We start from the raw sequence: 20328 nt of genomic DNA on the forward strand, positions 1-20328 counted from the left end.
AACTAAAGTAAAAACAACAACCCCCAAAAAAAACAGAAAGAGGTATGGGAGTCACAACCTCAAACTTTCTAATATCTTACATTTTGCAAGAAGACTTCAGACTGGCTATACCAAGTCTGCTTCTTTTTCTGATCACAACTGTAGTCATTAAATGTATTCCCTGTCTGTGTTTTCTTGCAGATCGGGTACTGAATATCTACGAGAATTCTGCATCCGGCTGCTAAAAGGCAAAGCACTGCCGATCACTCTGAATGAGCCATCACTCTTAGTTTAAAATAATGTCAAATTTCAATTTTGCAAAAATAAGCCTTTGAATCACCTGAGAGGAAGAGAGAGATCTTTAGAATCACTAATGGAAACATGTTTTAAAACAAATATTCACCTGACAAGTCTGAAAATTAACACTGTGGCACTAAGCACTACCCTAGAAACCTTGAATAAGAGTGAAGCTCACTTCTATGGCTAAATTTAAGAGAAATGTAAGGAGAAAAACAAATAAATAACAAACACTTATTAACTTTTATTTTTAGTGATCCAGAATGTCATTTACATGTTGCTTATGTGTAGAGTTCTGCCTGCAGTCTTCTGAAGAAAGACAGCAGCATTTCTCCCAGTTAAATCAACTAAGAGCCCGTTTCACTTTCTGGAAAATAGTACAGCCCTTTCTCTCAGTTGTCCAAGTTCTCCTAAAAACAAACAAAAAAATCCCATGTGTATGTGTTCTAGAGGAAGAATTCAAGGCAGGTTTAAAGGAACCAGCAAGAAGAGAAGGACGGAGGATGGAGGCACGGGAGACCCACCTCCCGCTGAGACCCTCTCCCAGACTGATTTCATCCCTTCCCCGGTAAAAGGCACCAAGCGGGGTCTGTAAAGCTGCGTGAGCAGGATGGCGCTTCCTGCATGACCCATCCTTCATTATTCCAATTCTCATCTAAAGGAGCAAGCTGAGCTCCCAAGATACGGAGATAAGGAATTAAACCATGAGATGGAAAAGCAGGTGGGAAGTTCGATGCTGGCCTTCGTAAGACTTCACCGAGGCGTTTAGCAAAGCCGTGCTCCCACGGCTGTACGCTGAGTTAGCTGGTGCACATGTCTGGGGGGAACGTGTTGGGCACCAGTGACGAGCCAAGCGAGGCAGGTGGAAGAGGTGACACAAAGGACGAGCCATAAACATCCAGGCAAACCTCACTGCCACCTTTACATCCTTACCCATCCGCCGTGGGCCTCAATGTAGTTTCTCACTTTAGAATTTCCATTAATCGCTTGTATGAGGTGCTTCGGATGCACCATAGCTGGGACTTTCTTAGCAACATGCATTATCAATTTCACAGAAACAGAGAGAAAAGCTCTCTCGTAGACCATCCCTGGGTTCTGGTCACTCCAGCTTCTGCTGAGGGAGTCCACGGCAGCCTCAAACTTCTCCATCTGCAAGCATCAAGAGGGCAGTGTGAGCTTCTTTTTAAATGACAGTGTGATAAGTAAGTCTTGGCTTAAAAACCAACGTTCAGCTAAATTCCTGCATTTGCTGCTTCTGTCCATGACTAGAGCAGGTGACCCCACAGCCCCCCGTGATACCCGTTCAGCGTCGGGCGTTCACGGCAGGGCTCTCCTCTACTGCAGCTTGTGCAAACAGCAGCAGCGGAACCGTGGCTGCGGGCGGGGGAGGAGAGCTGGTAGCCTGACCAGAGCTGCAACGAACCTGAAGCTAGAACCACCTGCAGCGCTTGCGCCAGAAGCGTGCTGGCATGAGAGCTCTGGCCACAGGGCAGAGCTGGAGCCAGATCACCTGCAGCAGGATGGAGCACCCGCTCTGCCCCTCTCACCGCAGTCTTCCTCCTTTCCCCCTCTACACACTAGCTGCCCCCACCGGCTCCAGACTGCAGAGCATCTCCTGCAGCGACAGGCTGGCCCGGGGAGCTCCAGGGCTTCTCAGGTGGTAGAAAGCAGCTCCTTTGGAAGAGAGGAAAAGAAAAGGCAGCTCCCACAGTGCCTTGTCTGGCTCCTGTCCCGGTGGCTCGCACACTGCCCACGACACGGAAATGAAAGAGGCTGCGGGGCATCGCGGCCCTTCCCCTCAGACCCCCCGGCTCCTGCAGCGTCAGCTGTGCCGCGCCCCAGGCTTTTGCTATTCTCCGACGCCAGGCGACACGAGGCTGGCCTGCAGACAAGGAGCTGGCCAGGCCAGGCAGGACAAAGCGTGCTTTACCTTTCCCTTGAACACTTCAGCAAGAGCCTCTGAGGAAACCTTTTCAAAATCCATGTTGCACTGGTCCCCGATCCGCTGCAGGCGACTGGCGATCACGACTGGGTCAAACCCGGTCAGAGGCTCTCCTGCAGGCTGCGCAGACGCTGGAGCAGGGAGAGCGGGGCGAGGGGTTTCAGCATCACGCATTAAAGGCAGAGAAAGAGGACACAGGCTGACAGCCCAGCCTCTTTAGCTGCCCACTGCGCCCAAGATGCTGCCTTCAGCGGGTGCTACGGCAGTTACTGCCTCAAGCACTCGGGAAGTTAACGCAGGGTAGACCTCTGACAAGAGACGTTGGGAAACGTAAACCCAAAGTCCCTGAGAAATATCATACAGCCATTCAAGTATTCATTGATTTACAGGGACCAGGGGGCTCTGTACCACGGGTTTGTCCAGGTCTCTTTCCTCTCACCTCAGTTGCTTCATGCCCAAGTCTCAGTTCATCCCCACTCCTGTTTCTCCAAGGGCATCCCTAAGGCCTTTCTTTTACCCCTCTGGGTTCTGGGAGCTCCTTCGTCCCAGGCTGCCAGAAGCAAGCAAGGGAGGCCAAGGACTCAGAAGACATCTCACCTCTCTCTTCTGACTGCAGTGACACACACAGCAGCATCAAGCAGATGGCAAAGTCCTGCCTGCCTTCCCGCAGCATTTCGAGGCTGCACATCATCGTGTGCAGTCTTCAGAGAATTTAGGTATAATGTCTCTTCTGAGCAAGCGCAAATTGCAGTGCTTCAAAGTCTCATAGTGACCCAAACTTGGGAAGGTTTTCACAAAGGAGCAAAAGGCATACTTCACACATTTCAAGTATGTAAAACGATTAGAACTTCTCAGCTAAACTTCTTAAAGGGGGTGGGGGAACACCTCGGTTAAAACATTTTTTCCTTAAAGCATCCTGAGGGGGAAAAAAACCCAACAACAGGGTGTTATTTATTTTTTCTTAATATTACTAAAAGAAGGTTCGTCCAGAAGGAGCTACCCGTCACTGAGAGTTTCAGCAAAACCATTTCCACGTTTGACAAAGCCATAAGGAACCGAAAGCAGGATCTTTCAACAAAGCGGAGGGCCACTTTATCTGCAGAGGCATCGCTTCCTGATGCAACCCCCTCCCTCATCCAGCCGCTAATTCCCGTTTAGCGTCTCATTCAGGGGCCAGCACTCAGTGCCTGCAGCCCGGGGCAGAAGCCTGCCTCTCCCGAGGCGTCTGGTGCAGTTCCCCAGCGCTCAGGACAGCAGAGGCAGAGGCACAAGCATCTAATCTCAGAGAGGGAAATGAGCAATATACTACAGAAGACTTTTTCTTTAGGCAAAATTGTTAAATTCCATGAGGCTTTTGAGAAATGGACTTTACTCACTCTCTGGTGTCAGCAAGATTGGGACATTTTAACTGGCTTGTTGCCAAGAAAATAATGGGAAAAACAATACGAATACAGGCAAAATTCTGGGTTTCTTGCAGCATTGCCCAGCAAACCAAAGTAGCCCAAATGATATTAGGCGCTTTGCGAAGCAAAGACTACATTCTGGCTTACATGCTAAAGCAACTGTTTTTATCTGATAAGCAATATGCGTTTTCTTTTGACAATGACAGCTAAAACTTGTCCCAGCCCGCTGGTTTTGGAGCAAGTTCTCAGGACCTGCAGACCCGTGCGGGGCACAGCCGCTGGCACCTTCCTGCCAGCGCTGGCCGCCCCCAGCACCCACAGCCCCACGGAGCGGAAAGCGGGGTTGCCGTCCTTATTGCCCAACCATTGCCCAACCATGCCAAGGCAGACTGCAGCTGTGGGCTGCCCAGCATGCAAACAACTTTTCCTTGCTCTTTTCCCCCAAAAGAGAGATATAGCTTGGAAGTCCTTGCAAGCCTGCGTTGTAGGAAACCCAGCAACCCCAAACTACGGCCTCCTTCCTTTAAGTGTTCAGCCAAAATGCACGTCTCATCTGCAGCAAACGACCCGTTTTTTCCTCCCACACAGGCCCTACCTCCCGAGTCTGTCTCCAGGCTCCGGCAGCCGCTCTCATCGTCCCCTAGGTCAGAGAACAAGGCTTCCACAATGCACCTTGTCTGTTCCTCAAAGGTTACCATTTCAGCGTCTCTCCCCGCTGCGGAGCCAGGGACACCGCCGCAGCTGCTCCTCTTTGCAGGTGGACTTTGCCTCCAGATTTTGGCTTCCTTTTCCCAGATCTGCACAGGTTCTTCCTTCTGGGAAAGGTATGACCACAGGCTCCTCCCCGGGTAAGCATGACACACATGACAAGTGTTTGCTCTCTTAACTGTCAGCATTCAAGCTATGGGTGTGGTTTAGTTTCAAAATTCATTTCAACGGAAGTCAATGTTTACAAGTTATCGAAGACCGGTGACTTGTTCATCAAGGTGTCTGGATAAAAGCCTAGAAGCTTTAAGTCCCATCCCAGACAAAGACTAGGTCTAGCCACAGCCAAGTAGATGATAGTTTCCCAACAAGCTATCAACTATTTTTTATCAAAAACTGCACAATGCCAGTGCTCCAGTGCAGCTCTCCATAAGGACAGGAAAACGATATATGCATAAAGACACTGGAAACTGTTAATACGAGCCCTGCTACAGCTGACTTCTTATCTACCTTTGAATTCACCAGTAACAGTAATTTGGCATATGAGACTGAAATAAATTGTTGCGCAACTGTTCCTTCACGCCTTGCTTCAAGGAAGTTGAGAAGAGCCCTGACCGACACCGAGGCGGGAGCTGGACTGCACTTCGTTCTGGAGGCTCAGTAGTGACCAGTTGGCTCCATGCCGCAGACTTCAGAGTTGAACAAACAAGTACTCCAGAAACCAGCCAGGAATGTTTCACATTTTTATTAGGAAAATCAGCATTAAAATCTAAAACCTGTTGTTTAACAGTGACCGCAGTGTTTCAGTGACGTGCATGGAGGCATACTGCAATTTAAAGGTACAATACTGTCATTAAAAGAAATTCAAAAGTACAAGAAATCTTACAGAATAGGGTTAACAAAGCCACCCCTTGCAGAGTACCATAAAGCCCTGTTGGAGTAAACCATGTTCCTCAGCCATAACCAAGGAGCCTTCCTCGGGGCTCTGCCACCGTGTAAAACAGGGCTGTGACAAGGACACTTTCCATGACAGCGGAAGAAGTCCAACTCTCTGTAACTTCCACTAGAGCAGATGGAGTGCTGTCGACATGCCCTTCAGAAGACAAGGCTGCCCAGAGTATAACTTCAAAAACTGTAAAAATGTACTCACCCAGCACTACACCACCTTGTGTACTGAGGGCAGGATGACAGCACTGCACAGAAGTACGTACTACACAGAAAACAAACCTTTAAATACCCATTCCAGTTACAAAGTAACAAATGGTAAAAATCAGTATCACAAAAAAAATTAATATTCCATTCAGGTTAGTTACCTGAACAGCAATTCTTCCATTGTTGGTGGGAGTACCAAGGCCAAAGTGGTGCCGGCTACAAAACTCACGCCATATTAACTTGCACGCACATCACGCACAGCCTGCACACTCCCGCATTTTCTTACGGTAGCCCTGAGGGCAGAATTTCAGAGATTCATCATTACAGTAAGACATCTCAACTAGAAAATACACTTCCCTCTTGTGAAAATGAAACAGAATCTTCCTGGTGAGCATGATGTACCCTGTCCCCCCATCTCTGACACAGCAGAGCTCCGTTCACCCTTAAGTGAAGCTACTACTGAAATCCATCTGTCAGACGAAACTCAATCACAGGTAAAGGGAGCCACGAATGAAATACTTCTCTCTTCACTGTGCCGTTCCTCTTCATGTGAGGTAAGTAGCAGAGTCCTGGAGACTCTGAATTGTTTTTTGAATTATTTACAATTCTCATGAAAAAAACCTCTCCAAAACACGTCCCTGAATTTTGCTGATTTCTGGTTCCATCAGTCACATTAGTGTCTTGTGACAATCTCCACAGATGCCACCACTTCTGTGACTCACGCCAGAAGCAGCAGGCTCACAAATGCATTACCTCGTCCTTTCCCCAGCCTTGTCCCTTCTCCCAGAGGGAGGACAGACCGCTCACCCTGCCCCACGCACCAGCTGCAGCAACCCCGTACCTGCAAGCTGCAGCTGCCCCATGCCACGTGTGCTCGCTAGGCCCAGCTCTGCTCCAGGAAAGGGCTGCTAACACTCCCACAGTCTAAAAGTACAAAACCAGCATCAAGTATGGCAAACGAAGCCAGAGAAAGAAACTTTTCCTGTGCCCTGAGCAAGCATCCTACCGGGAGCAAGGAACAATCAGGACTCCAGCCTGGCAGCTGCCCCCATGACCGTCCTTAACACCGAAATAAAGGTTTGCAGTGCCTCCGGCTTTGCCTCACTCTGCTTCACCGAAACCTGCATCTCCGAATCTGCCGCCTCCAGCAAGAGCTCTGTTAGGAAGAGGCAACCTGTGTCATCCTGAGCGCTGAGATAAGCTTTCCACGGCTGGACTCCAGCTTTGCTCATAGCAATAGCCTGGATGTGGACAACGTGAAGAGCCGTCTGTATGGCATCTGGATGAACAGTCCCACACCAGGGCAGAGAGAGGTGGCAGCTCATGTCCAAGCTCAGCCAGGTCTTCTCAAACTGTTCTGCAGTCAGGTAAACATCAGGAATTAAGGTCAGGCTGCCTGTATCGGGTTGAACATTCAGGACTTCTTTATTCCCTTCAGAAATCAGTGGCTCTGAAATGAAACCACAAACACGTGAGACGCAGCATATAAGGTGCAGCTCCCAGTTTCACAAAGAACGTCTTATGGAGCCATCAGATGAAGAGGGCTGGAATCACAGTGCCTTCAGCAGTGATCAGCCATGCATTGCACAGGATAGTCAGAACACTAAGACAGCATTCTCAAAGCACTGTGATCTTCTTCCAAAGAAACCCACGTGAGAACACCTACTGACAAGGGGAAAACGGATCCCAGATGAAGGTGAGGCGGGTTACCTGTGTCTCTGTTCCTGGAGTCAGTACAAGGAGAACAAGCGTAAGAGGGTTCAGCTGGGTGGTGAGCAGTGACGAGTGCCCAGCGTTCTCTGCCATAAACTGGTGCAAGAGTATTAAACTCTGAAGCCCATGTATTCACGGGTCGCTCGGTTTGGTCTTCCAGGAGCCCCAGAGAGGGGTCAGACTTGGGGCTACACAGGACCCGTTTCACCTCTTCGACACCAGACTGCAAAAGGCGATAGTAGAACAATCCACGGTCTCGTACTGCCATATCCGTCTCCTCCTCTGTGAATTAGAGGGTCTATATTTAGGAAGAATTCTATCATCCATATTTCCCCGATGTACTACCCCTTAATTACTAAAACCAGATTCCCAGCAATTCAGTGTAAGCCTGTTACACTCACCAACCAGACAGCTAGGGCCAAGTAGCAGCCTAAGGCATAAAGTCACCTTACCTTGCCAACCTGGCAGGTCTCCTCGCAGCTAGGATGCTGACACACAGCATCCTTGCCCTGGGGACGCAGCCACACCAGCTCCCAAAAAGCCTGTACTACAGCTTCAGGGAAACAGAAAAAAGGGAACCCACCTATGCAGTAATAGAGCAGCCTCCCCAGCATGTCCTGACACTCAGCAGGACGAGACAGGAAAAGTCGCACCAAAGCTGTCAGAAGCTCCATCTTCACTGCTGGGAACATCTCCGATTTCACATTCTCCACAAAGTCCTCTAAAACATAGGGGGCATTCGGTACTTTCTCACCGTGTGTGCCCAGGAGCCAGATCAGCGCCTGCTTGCCCTGAAGCAACCACAGAAAAAAACAGCAAATAGGTGCCGCTCACCAGAAAGATGGTGCTGACTTGAAAAAACAAGCTATGAGAGAACAAGTCTTCTGAAGATTTCTGATCTTTGCCCACCAACTGCGAGCCAAAGGAAAGCCAGACAGCCGTTGTCCGCCCCGCCGCAACGTCTGCCAGCCCAAGGCACAAAGCCATCTCACCTCGCTGTCCTGGATGGCATCCTCACAGCTGGGCAGTGCCCGACACACTGCATCCGTGCACTGGGGACGCAGCCAAACCAGGTCCCGAAAAGCCTGTACTACCGCTGCAATAAAACAAAATGCTCAGCATTCCTCAAGAGTTAAAAAACCACTGGGGGGGCGGAATCCAGAAAACCCCACTCGAGAGACTTTGCAAATCTTAGCTAGGGAGATCAGTGCCTTGCTTGTGACTACGATTTGAGACACCCTTCTTCAAAGTCCCATGACACTGGTTTGTCAGAGCAAAGGTGCACCAAGTCTGAAATAAAGCACTGAGACTTCAGATTGTTCCTCTGGCTGCTGGAAAGTAAGCTCTCTTCTGGACATTCCCCAGCCTTTAAAAAGACACTGACTCATGATGCTTCAGACACACAAGGTTAGAATGACAAATTAAAACTAACACCAATTGAAAATGAGTCTCATGAACTTTAGGTCGAAATTTTACAGGCTCTGCTGCCCACTTACAGAAACACTAGCAGCTTCTAAGACCTAATTCAACAGCTGAGTGTAAGCATGTGATTTTCAAAACTGAAAGCAAGACCGTTTAAAAGGGAAGGCAGACACAGCAACGACTTGAAGTTAGACCTGAAGGCAGCAGAAAAAGAGAAGCCTGGGTACAACTGTATCAGACTATTATATGAAGAACAGAAATCACAAAGATTTAAAAGACCTATTAATCATCTTAGCCCTCAAACAGTCACTAAAACGTCTCTGCCGAGTTCCTCACTCCCTGTGGCAGCCAGAAAGGAGCCTCCACATCAGACCGTGACCGCAGCTGTGACCATCTCCCCCTTCACCACGGAGGAAGGAAAAACTACAATGTCTAGTCACACTATATACCCCAACTCCACCAGGAAGACTTCCACCTCAAGATGCTGATTAAATTAAAAGTCAAGTGCCTTTCAGAGTTTGGGATCACAGGCCCCAGCAAGACCACCTTCTGAAAGCATAAGCCAGGCAAACAACCTGCAGATGATTACCTGAAGTGATATGTTCCTGCTGGAGCCCCAGGAGCTCTGTCAGAATCCCCACACACTCTTCTGTGTATGTCCTAGCAATATTGCCTGCAGAGACACCAAAGGACATAAAAGTCAACCTTTTATCAGAGTGAAATAGGAACCATGAGCCCAACCATTCATCACAAACTCACTTTAAAGAAACAGTCTTTGTCTTTTCCTTTTTGACTATGATTTCTGAAAGTGTAACCAAATGAGCTTGTTCCCCACACAAGGGACATGTTCCTTTCTCTGAAGTCATGCCTCAGAAGGAGTCTGAACTTTTCTTAAACGTAACACATAAGAAAGGCACTTTAGCATCCCTGGCTATCTCCTTATGGATACTGTAGAAACTCACCTATTTTAAAGCTTACAAAACAAAAACTATGTGCCCCAAATTACCTTAACTCTGCCCCATTACAATTCAGAGAACAAGCAGGTATTAGAGCAGCACCTCCACCCACCGCACAGTTTCATTCAGTGCTGTAAGGCTCATTAATAAGATAAAATTATGCAATTTCTTTAGAGCATCTCATCAGAGCAGAGTCATCTGAACGAGATTCAAGGACATTATGTGCAACCTGAAACAGTTCAATACCAGGACTTCTGAAAGAATCGGCACAATCGTGGTACAGAAACACGCTCTCACAAAACACCCCTGCAGAGGCTGGTCTACAGAGGGCTGTACTGCTTGAGCACAGATCAGTCATTTGGCATTTGCCCAGATACATTGCAGCAGAGAAAGGCCTGCCTTAAAAGGTCTAGGGCTGCTCCTGAGGCAAGACAGAGCTCTTACCTATGGCGAAGATCGCCCCTTGGGCAAGCTCTACCGATACATCCGTGCAATAGCCCTTCAGCTCCTCCAACACTTGCTGTACGTTTTCATCATTCACCAGCTCACACAACACCTCCATCTTCTGGCATTTGATGTAGTGGGGCTCTGAATACGAACAGAAGAACTTCTTGTAGTGGCTGCTAAAATGGCCAGGAAGGCTACCAAGGATCTGACGCACATGGCACAGCGCGGTGAAGCAGAGCTCCCTGCTCTCGGAAGTGCAGGCAGACAGCAGCGGTCCCTTCACTCTCACCAGAACATCTGTCTGCACATGCGGGTACTCCCTGGCTAGCACCAGGAAAAGCTTGGTGGCTGCCATCACGACGCTGGGGCTGCTGCTTTTGAGATAGCCATCCAGTAAATTGAGTATGTCGAAGAGTTCCTCCTCGCTGCGGGGTCTGTAACGCAGAAGGAAGGTAAGCACCTCGCTTTGCCCCCACTGATCCAGATCAGCCATCCTGCCAAGAGAACAAACACAGTTTGCAGGAGTCGAGAAGCGCATGAAGATCCGTGCTGTGCAGTAGAGGCCTTAGCCTCTGAGTTTCTTACGGCCTTTGTCCCAAACCAAATGCTGTGCTGCACAAGTAGATACCATGATTTTATCTCAGGAGAATTGTCCAGTTTATGCACGTAGGCTTAACCCAGTGTCAGTCATGTGCACTTTTGCTGGTGCCCTAAGCCAGACAGCAACACTGACAAGAACCCTGGGCAGAGCAATACCCCTCTTTTGCCAGATCATATAGAATTATCTACAGAAAAGCTACTTTCTTCTAGTGATGGATAAGTTATATATCTTTAAAGGGACTGGGAGAGACATATTAGAACATACGTGTCCCACAAATATATCATGTATACTGTCACAAAATTAAAAAAACAACGCCTAATCACTGTAATTTACAATTCCCAAACAAGCCACCTGCTGAAGCAAAGACTCCCCGGAAAAGCAGGGCATCTCAGATTTCTCTTAAGGTCTTGGCATGAAGTTAATTTGGTTTCTCTTAGGATGGGCACCTCCATCTTTGAGTGCCTGACTCCCCCCTTCAGGTTCTGACAGGAGCCCAGAAGCACCTGCTTTGCTAGCAGGCAAACGCAAGAGCAAGAATGGAGCTTCCAGCACCACCTTAACACCAAAGAAAACAAACCTGTTGAGGAGATGGTGGGCAATGGGTTTGTTGATGACAACTCCTCCCTCCTTCTTCAAGATCTCCTCTAAGGCCCTCAGACAATTCACGACTACAATAGGATCCTGATCACGAAGCAAACTGTACAGCTCATTCACCAAAGCACCGTCTGCAAAGAGGCAGAGGTCTCTGCATCAAATTCTGTTGACACGCTCCGATTTAACCACTGTCTATAAGCATTTATCATGAACGAAAGATACGGCTTGGACTGGGAGAAGCAGTCAACAAAACTTCCAGCCCGACAGTAACACCCGCCCTCAGCACAACTCTTCCCTTAAGGTCTGCGGGTGTGAGAGTATCACCCGGCGACCGCAGAAACGGCCAGGTGTTGCGGGGAGCCCTGTAAGAGCAGGCCCCGCTGAAAAAGGGGCGCTCTGCGTGGAACCTCGCAGCGCCTGGCGTCTCACTACCGACTCGACACGCAGCGATAGCCCGCTTGTCTTCCTCCTTCTCCCTCTTTCCGTCTTGCAGCCACGACAATCCGGAGGCAGCGCAGCAAACCCAGGGCAAACCGCGGGCCCGGACGTGCTGCGGGCAGCCGTCTCCTCGCCGCTGTGCGCGGCCCCGCGGAGCGCGGCGGCCCCACGGAGCCCACTCACCCACTTCGCAGTCCCCCTGCAGCTTCAGCATCTTGGCGCAGCCGAGCACGGCCGCCCTCCGCACGTAGGAAGCCTTGTCCCGCAGGCCGCTGAGGAGGGGCTGCTGGAGGTACTCCTGAATGCCGGGCATCCTGCGGGCGGGGCGGGGGGTGTGTGTCAGCGGGACCCCGGCCCGCCCCCCGTCCCCCCGCCAGCCCGCCCCGTCCCACCTGAGGCCGCACATGCTGCGGAGGGCGAGCCCCCGCACGGCGGGGCTGGGGTGGGCGCAGTCCTTGCGCAGCGTGTTGACGGCCAGCAGCGCCAGCTGCGGCTGCCGCGGGGCCTGCGCCCGCACGTACAGCGACACCAGCTTCTTCTGCACCACGTCGGCCGCCGCGCTGGCCTTCACCATCTCCGGGAACAGCCCCGACACGTCCGCGCCCTGCGCCATGTGCCTGCGGCGGGGACAGGGCTCAGCGCGGACCGCCCCGGCCCCGCCGCCCCGCGCCCCCCGCCGCCCCCCCGCCTTACCGGATGACGCGCAGGACCGCGGCGCGGTACCGCAGCCGATCCGCCTGCACGTGCGGGTTGCTCAAGGCCCGGCGGAGCTCCCGCAGCGCGTCCTCGCCGCCCAGGTACGGCATGGCTCGGCCTCGGCCCCGGCCCCGCTCCCCGCTCCCCGCTCCCCGCTCCGCCGGGCCCGCCGCCGCGCCCCGCCCCGCCCCGCCCCCGACGTGCGCCCCCGCCTCGCCCCGCCCGCGCCTGCGCGGCGCCGCCCGCCAAATTCGGCGGGAAGCGGCAGGGCGGGCGCCGCTGCCCGCGGCGGGCGGCCGCCATGAGCGGGACGGTGATCCCCGGGACGCCCATCGCCGTGGACTTCTGGAGCGTGCGGAGGGCGGGCGGCGCCCGCCTCTTCTTCCTGTCGCACATGCACTCGGACCACACGGTGGGGCTGTCCAGCACCTGGAGCCGCCCGCTGTACTGCTCGCCGCTCACCGCCCGCCTCCTGCACCGCCGCCTCCAGGTACGTGCGCCCGGCCCCGGCCCCGCCGCCCGCCCCCGGTCCTGACCCCCGCCCTCACCGCCCGCCCCCGTAGGTGCCGGCGCGCTGGATCCGGCCGCTGGAGGTGGGGCAGAGCCACGTGCTGGGCGAGGAGGTGACGGTGACGCTGCTCGACTCCAACCACTGCCCCGGCTCCGTCATGTTCCTCTTCGAGGGCGCCTTCGGCACCATCCTCTACACAGGTACGGGGCAGCCCCCCGCGGCGCCCGCCGCGGCCCCCGCCCCGCCCTGATGGCCCTGTCCTTGCAGGGGACTTCCGCTACACGAGCGCCATGCAGAGCGAGCCGGCGCTGAGGGGCCGCCACATCGACCGCCTCTACCTGGACAACACGCACTGCCACCCGCAGCGGCCCCTGCCCTCGCGGCAGCGCGCCACGCGCCAGGCCGCCCACGTCATCCGCACGCACCCGCGGCACCACGTTGTCATCGGTGAGTGCCGCCTCGCGGCGCCCTGGCCCCCGCGCCCCCTCCCGCAGCGCGGCCCCGCCGCGGCCTCCCCTGGCAGGGGCTCGCACCTCCCGTCCGGTCCCACCGCTCACGGCTCTCCTCGCAGGTGTGTACAGCCTGGGGAAGGAGACGCTGCTGGTGGACCTGGCGGTGGAGTTCAGCACCTGGGTCGTGGTGAGCCCCTGGCGCCTGGAGCAGATGCGGCTGCTGGAGCTGCCCGATGTGTTCACCGCTGAGGAGGGGGCCGGCTGGATCCGTGCTGTGGATGTCACCGAGATCCGCTGGGATACCCTCGTCAGCTGGAACACACTGCACCCTACCATCGCCATCCTCCCTACCGGCAGGCCCGTGAAGGTCACCCACCCCAATATCCACCCCATTCCCTACTCGGATCACTCGTCCTTTTCGGAGCTGTGCGAGTTTGTGCAGTGGCTGAAACCTTGCTCGGTCATCCCAATCGTGAGGGGCAGCACGTGCCAGGCATACTTTCAGAAGTACCTAAGTTCTGCCCCCCAGGCACTTCCTGACCTCAAAATCCCGAAGCCTGTGCAAGAGTCTGTACAGCAGCAAAGGAAGGGGCAGGAACCCACGTGTCTCTTGAAAAGAGCTGCCTGGCGTTCTGGGCCCCGAGGAGTTGTTTATGAGTCCCCAGAGAAACATCCTGAGAAATCTGAAGAGCTGACAGGCGTTAAAGTTCTTCAGCAGAGCTACTGTGAGTCGGCTTTCCGCTCAGAAGAAGGCTGCGCTTGTCACGTGGGTGAGGAGAAAGGGCAGGGAGAGCCGAGTGGAGAAGAGCCAGCAGTAGCAAGGGCAGCTAATGCTGTTGGCCAGGCACCTTCTTCCAATGAGCACTTTCCAACTGGATTTGCAGAGCAGTATTTACTCACTCCATTAAATGTCCTAAAGCAGAATTCCTCACAGAAATTTGACAAGCTGGTGGAAGATTTCTTTAGGAGGGGAGAAACATCCTGAGAAATTGTGTGGCACTTGCCAGTGCAGTTGATAGCAGTGATTCTAGAGGTCTTACTACTGCATCCCATTCTCTGTGCTCAAGTTTCCCATCGGAAGTGAGGAGCTCAGCTATGGGGCTCTACTTTCTTTACCTCTTATTAGAGGACAAAGAGGAAACTAGAACCAGTATGTAGATTTTTCTTAAAATTTATTTATTTTTATATCTCTGTCTACATCTGTTGGGTCTCCACATCACACTCGGGCACTGTGGTCCCACTGTGAGTGTGCCTTGTATCTACTTGTTGCAGTAACTTACCCGTCTTGTGACAAAAGATACTGCCAGGTCGATTCAAGTCGAGCTGCAAGAGGGCGTGAGCTGCCTGCAGCTGAAATAATTAATGGGGATGGATGTGAGAAAGAAAGAAAGAAGGGGGAATCCGAGAGCCCCAAAGGTTGTTCTTGCTATATCTCTCTAATGCCTCATTGGCAATGAAGCGGTTCATTCCAAGATGCGTTACAAATACTATGTGTTAAGGTACATTTTAAAAATGCTGCTTAAAGAAATCTAGAAAATGAAGTCCCTCTAACTCTACTAACCTATTTCTGTTAATCTGCTAATACCTCCAGACAGCACTGCCTGTGTATCCAGCCACCTGCACTTTATGCACGTCTGCTCTCCTGAAAGCACTGTCCTAATGTTAACTGCCAATGTTTTTTCAGGTTACTGGCTGGAAAAAAAATAGGAATTGTCTGGGTTCTTGAGTTCTGGACTTTCCAGAATTGGTTACTAGAGCCTCTGCACTCAAGCCTGCAAGTCTGAATTCCGCTTGACTGCAAAGTGCTTCTGGCAGCTGCCAGTGTTCTGCCAGGCCCACTGCCTTCCCATCCACCGCCTGTTGTTATCACGCAGTGGCAAATGGGATGGAAGATAACGGACCACCACTTAGTGGTGTCAAGTACTCAGTCTTAGCAGTAGTGTTTGGAAAGAAATACTGCGGCTGAACAGCAAGATTGGCTCTGTTAGTTAGAGGTCAGGCACTTTCCCCCTCCAGATCAGCTGCAGAGAGCCGCAGCCTGGCTGGCGCAGTGTGACTAGCCAGCGGGTACCCGCCGCAGAGCCTGGCAACTCTGTAGTTACCCGTGCCAGAGGGCACTAGCAGCATTACAGGTTGGCTCCTGTGGGGTCAAGGCAGAACACTAGAGTGGAAATGGTCACTAGGCACTTTCCTGGAGCAACAAAACAGCTTGTTGTTCAGCTTTTTCTAGCCTCCCTTTTTGTCGCTTTCAACACAAAACGTTTCATGTGATCCCAATCAGCATCGGAGTCTCTTCTGAATGTACTGTCCTGCAAGGTCTCTCCAAGACCAGTCAGCAAGATGGGCTGAATTCCTGGAATCGAGCCAAAGAAGCGTTTGCTCTTTGAGGAAAGCTAGGGCTTGTGGAAAGCGAAGATGCCTGCAGATGCAGCAGCCATGCCTGTTAAAAACAAGGGTCTCCTGAACAGTTAATCATGATGACAACCAGCGTGGGTATGTTTGCAAAGCTGTTTGGCAAACAGGAGTCCTAACTCCCAACCCTGTGCCTTCCCAGGCACTGCTACGTTCATCACGCTAATGTAAGGAATGCCTCACACTGGGCCTGCCTTTTGATTGTGGCTGCCAGCTGCTAAGGGGATGGGGGAAGTGGTGGAGCAGTGTTCTGTGAAATACACTTCAAAAGGGGCAGCTCAAGCTTCTTGCTGTGGTCTGTACGGCCCTGCTCCGTGGAGGTTTCTGTATGGCTTATTTGCTAATCAAAACTCAACTGCAGAGCCCCACCAGGTCAGTGTGAGGGGTGACAGCTGCATCTTCTGTAACATCTGAGACTGCCAGGAAATAATTGTGCTGTGCTTCTAGTGTTTTGTCTGCTGCTGGCTGCCTTGGAGATGCAGGCTGTTATTTCAATATTGTTGAAATTTAAGTGACTCATTTGACAGGCAGGTGAGCAAAGCACTGCCTGAACTCCCAGATGCCACGTCCTGCTTGCAGCGTCTCCATTGCTGAGAAAGAATGCTTACCTTCTGAGTCACTGCTCCATTTAGTTATGTTGCAAATAACCTCAGAGATCTGATGCATTTCATTGCTGATGTTTTGTGGCATCCAGCCTTTCCTCCTTTGTTCTTAAAATCAACCATTCTTATCAATAATTTATTCAAGTAAAGTAGAGAGCCTCCTGGTGAACCTCTGGGCAAAATGGGGTGGTTAATTCTTTACAGAGGTAACTGATCACACAAAAAGAAGTGAAAATTGCAGAAACTTCAGAAGCTGGGGTTCTGTGACCCATTTCTTCTGCAGTTTTAACTAAGCGTTCAGAAATGCTGGCTTCTGTTACTAGAGCTTAAAAGGTAATTCCTGCCACTTCAGAAAGAAATTATCCAAATTATATAGAGCCAATGAAACCTAAAATCTCTCTGTGGTTTTAAAAGGCAGGAGAGACTTGACCAACAGTCAGCATGTTGGAGATCCTCGCCCCGGCACAGCAGGTGCATGAGCCATTTTGGAGTGACACATGTTTCCTCCCTCTCTTAGGCATTAAAATACTACTTTTCTGTGTTACCGTGGAAAACAAAACATGGCCCTGGGGGGAGAACTGGCAATATAGTATTGCTGACTCTAAGGTTTCTGAGAATCCTTCAGCTCCCCCTGAAGTCTCCTGGCAGTAAATAGCTGGCCTCTTACAGGCCTTGTTCTCCCTCATGCTTGCCTCCAAAATTTCCCTCTTTTCCTAGCACCAGCCTAGCTCACAGCAGAGTGTTGGTGCAGCCGAGAGCTGGATTGTCTTGTACACTGGGGTCTGAACACGCTGCTCCCAGCTCAGCTGCGCAGGGCTCTGTCAACACTGCTACCATGGGGGTGTGTTGCTCACAACGGTGGCAATGAGAAGCTGTAGCCAAGTATTAGCTTGACTCTGGGGTATCTAAGGGCCACATGCTTGGAAACCTACAGTTATCCCAGCAGGAAGAAAAAAAATGGTGCTCAGACCGAACCCTCCCAAATCTATATTTGCAGAGCATGCCTGAGCTGCTTATCTCTGTTCCACAGTTGGGAACAGAGCCCCAGTGGGATGAAACAACCCACCCAAGGCCTTACAGAGGAGCTAGGAATGAGACGAGTTGCTTTTGGCAAGTTTTCAGCACTGTTTTCACAAGCTGTGATCAAACGCTGGTATGTCATGGGGGCAGAGCAGGCTTATGGTTCTGGGAGCAGGGCTCCCTGCTGAGCTTCCTCACAGTTGCCTGTGAAAGTCCAAGCACTATACTAGGGACAGTTTATTTGGCTCTAGCCTCCCTAAAACAGAGTAGAGAATCGTGAAGGGGTACCCTGCCTATGCTATGGAGAGAAGGAAATGTACTCTCTAAGTTTAGGTTGCTACCAAGAGACCAAGGTATAACACAACGAGCTCATGTGCTCCACAGCAAACAAGTGTATCACGCTTTGGAGGGAATACCCCAGAGCACCCTGCTCAGGAGTGTTTTTGTCTCTGCTTCCTGGCCTACAAGGCTAAACCACTAAAGAGCTGCTGTCCATTTCTGCAGTGCAGTTGTTTCTTATTGTTACCCTAGTTAAAAAGTGCGTAAGGGGGAAATCTTTTCCTCACCAAGAAAACTAATTAAATGAGTTTATACAATTTCCTTTATGGTGTGTTGTAGCTTTGGGCTTACTCCAAATTAACCTTAAAATCTATGGCTTTGTGCTCTTTTATGAGCCCCTCTGAAAGAGTAGAACGTGTAGAAAAGGAAAAGTAGAGCCACCTAGATAATCATGAGGTGCCTTTGTCAAATGAGCTGCTGTCTGGGTATGGTATCCTGTGTGCATTTGTGGTTACTCCTGCTAAATTTGGGCTCTTTTGCTAAGGCCGCTGCACTGCCCAAGTTTTCTTTGCTGTCACTTCGTACTTGGCCAAATGCCAGCCTCAGCACAAGCAGCCGTGAGTGTGCAGTAAGTTGTTTGGGACAGAGCACACTTGACAGCGAGCTTCTTGGCCCTGGCTCAGGGAGTCTAGGACTTTGTCAGCAGGTGCCCGGGAAGATGAGAATGATTTCATTTTGTGTGCATGCTCCACTCATGACAGACGTGCAGTGTGGAGCACCACGTGGGGTGGGTCCTGTGCTTGCTTTCCAGGCGTTGCTACCAGTAAATGATGGAGTGTAGGACTCAGGCCCTCTGCGAAGCCGTGCTCCTCACTCCAACAGGCAGGAGCTGCAGAACTCCAGGGAGGAGGAGGGAGAGCCCAGGGAGGCGAGTTCCAGTGAGCCCAGAGCGCAGAGCGTGACAGGCTCCCTTGGGTTTCAAGGGCCTCTGAGCCAAGCCCTTGCTGAAGTGTGTGCCATACTTTATTGGAGTTCACTGTAAGCCTGAAGAAAGTAAGGCCAAGAGAAGCGCAGCCCCCAAGTCCTCCGTGCAGAACCAAGACCCTCCCTTACCAGATAGTACAGAGGGGTGAACTTCGAATGGTGTTTTGTTGGAGAAAGAAAGTGGAACATGTGATTTCTTAAATCTTAAGCACACACAGGTTACTTGTAGGATTTTGCACAAAGAGCAATACTGTCCCATTCACGCTTCTCTACTGGCAGCTGCTTGTCTCACTGTCCATTGCGATGTTATTTAGTGCCCCAAATCATGGCTGCAGTTAGAGGTGCCCAGCATGCTCTCATGGAACAAAAAGCTGCACTGGAGTTTCTGCAAAGCAGAGACCTTCCTCAGTGCACACTGAGCTTTCTCTCTCCCCAGGGGATCCGACAGTGGCCCTGAGGATGGTTTAGAAGGACGCTTGTGTAATGCCACCAAGGTGAAGGCTCCGTCAGAGTGCGTTCCCAGATCAGACTTCTAGCGTGTGGCTGCACGAACTCTCCCACCCGCCTGAGGTGGAGTGCTGTGCTGACTGGTGGGGGCCTCCGCCGGGGAAGTGACTGGCGGAAGGACGGAGGTGTCTCTGTGGGGAGAGTCCAGCCCCTGCAGTGAGGGATGCTGTGGAGCGTCCCCAGAAGCACTTTCTTTCCTGGAGCTTGTGTTGCTTTCAGCAGCCTCGGGGAGCCAGTTGCCTTCTGCATTTCAGAAGGATCAGTAGAGTCTTGTGTCCTTGTGTGTTTATGCGTAGCAGATATTACTTGGTACTTTTTAAAGATGAACATACAACGGTCCCTGATCAATGCAGTCTTTGCTTAGTGCTGGAACTCCACCCTTTTTATCTGAGGTCTGAGACCCCTCCCACCCTTGGGGAAGTTATGTTATTAAATGTACTCTGACATTCAGTGATGTGTACGTGTGTTTTTGCCAACTTGGCATTGCTGCTTCAGCCTTGGACTGCTGAGACCTGTTGACGGGTGCTGTGGGGTTACAGGAGTGGGTGTCCAGCAGCCTCAGAAAGCCCGAGATGACAATGTGCGGAGGCTTTAGCTGGGCTGGCAGTCTCCAGCTTCCACCTTGTTACCTTCTGTGCCTGTAATGATCTAGCTAGCAAAGAGTGGGTTACGAGATCAAGGTATTTTCATTTTTTATTACGTGTTTTTTTTTCCCACTAATCTTCATTGTCATCTGGATGCAAACTACTAGCCTTGATTCTTTATGCTCGTTAGAAGGTGCAGGCTCACGCTTATTGCATTACTGCTCTTCCGAGTAAACACAAAGCTGTGAAAGTTTCTGAGATTTTGGTAAGAGTGTTTGTAAAGACTTTAAAATCCTGTCAGCTATCAGAAGACAACCAAGAAACGTCTCTAATGTTATTTTTACTCTGGAAGAGGCTGAATTAAAAACCCTTAGAGACAGAGTCCCCGAGTGGGTGACACTGGTCTGACTCGCCTGGTCCCGTCCAGGAGACCCGACCTCCGAGGCGAGGCCCTGGCCCTCCCCGCCGGCCTCTCCCCGCCGCTGCTGCAGCCGCGTCTCTTCGCGCTCCTTCAGCGGGCACCGGCCGGCGGGGGACCACGAGGCTGCCCGGGGGCGCGGCGGCAGCGGGCAGGCCGCTCCCGCGGGGTGCGGGTGGCCGCAAGGGCCCCCAGAAGCGGCGCTTCGGTACCG

At 51.7% G+C, this 20328-nt stretch overlaps 3 protein-coding genes across 4 annotated transcripts; 1 reads left to right on the forward strand and 2 right to left on the reverse strand.

The window, feature by feature from the left end:
- Positions 1–496: 496 nt before the first annotated feature.
- On the reverse strand, positions 497–4504 carry BCL2L15 (BCL2 like 15). Its single transcript, XM_075115472.1, has 4 exons — positions 4217–4504; positions 2207–2349; positions 1210–1425; positions 497–686 (listed from the first exon to the last, which is right to left on the reverse strand). Exons 1-4 carry the CDS (start codon positions 4317–4319, stop codon positions 669–671), a joined length of 480 nt encoding a protein of 159 aa, XP_074971573.1. The 5' UTR covers positions 4320–4504; the 3' UTR covers positions 497–668.
- Positions 4505–5056: 552 nt separating this feature from the next.
- Positions 5057–12509, reverse strand: AP4B1 (adaptor related protein complex 4 subunit beta 1). 2 transcript variants are annotated; one of them, XM_075115467.1, is made up of 10 exons: positions 12343–12509; positions 12042–12266; positions 11833–11963; positions 11195–11342; positions 10014–10450; positions 9203–9286; positions 8184–8287; positions 7775–7982; positions 7189–7473; positions 5057–6928 (listed from the first exon to the last, which is right to left on the reverse strand). In XM_075115467.1, exons 1-10 carry the CDS (start codon positions 12453–12455, stop codon positions 6501–6503), a joined length of 2163 nt encoding a protein of 720 aa, XP_074971568.1. In that variant the 5' UTR covers positions 12456–12509; the 3' UTR covers positions 5057–6500. The 2 variants fall into 2 exon arrangements, with proteins under 2 accessions (XP_074971568.1, XP_074971567.1); XM_075115466.1 differs by having other exon boundaries at positions 10014–10510.
- Positions 12510–12565: 56 nt separating this feature from the next.
- Positions 12566–19949, forward strand: DCLRE1B (DNA cross-link repair 1B). The gene is made up of 4 exons (XM_075115470.1): positions 12566–12835; positions 12909–13056; positions 13124–13303; positions 13428–19949. The coding sequence occupies exons 1-4, from the start codon at positions 12647–12649 to the stop codon at positions 14291–14293; spliced, it is 1383 nt and encodes a 460-aa protein (XP_074971571.1). The 5' UTR covers positions 12566–12646; the 3' UTR covers positions 14294–19949.
- Positions 19950–20328: the final 379 nt, after the last annotated feature.

This window comes from Phalacrocorax aristotelis, chromosome 21, assembly GCF_949628215.1.
Source record: "Phalacrocorax aristotelis chromosome 21, bGulAri2.1, whole genome shotgun sequence".
Lineage (NCBI taxonomy): Eukaryota > Metazoa > Chordata > Aves > Suliformes > Phalacrocoracidae > Phalacrocorax > Phalacrocorax aristotelis.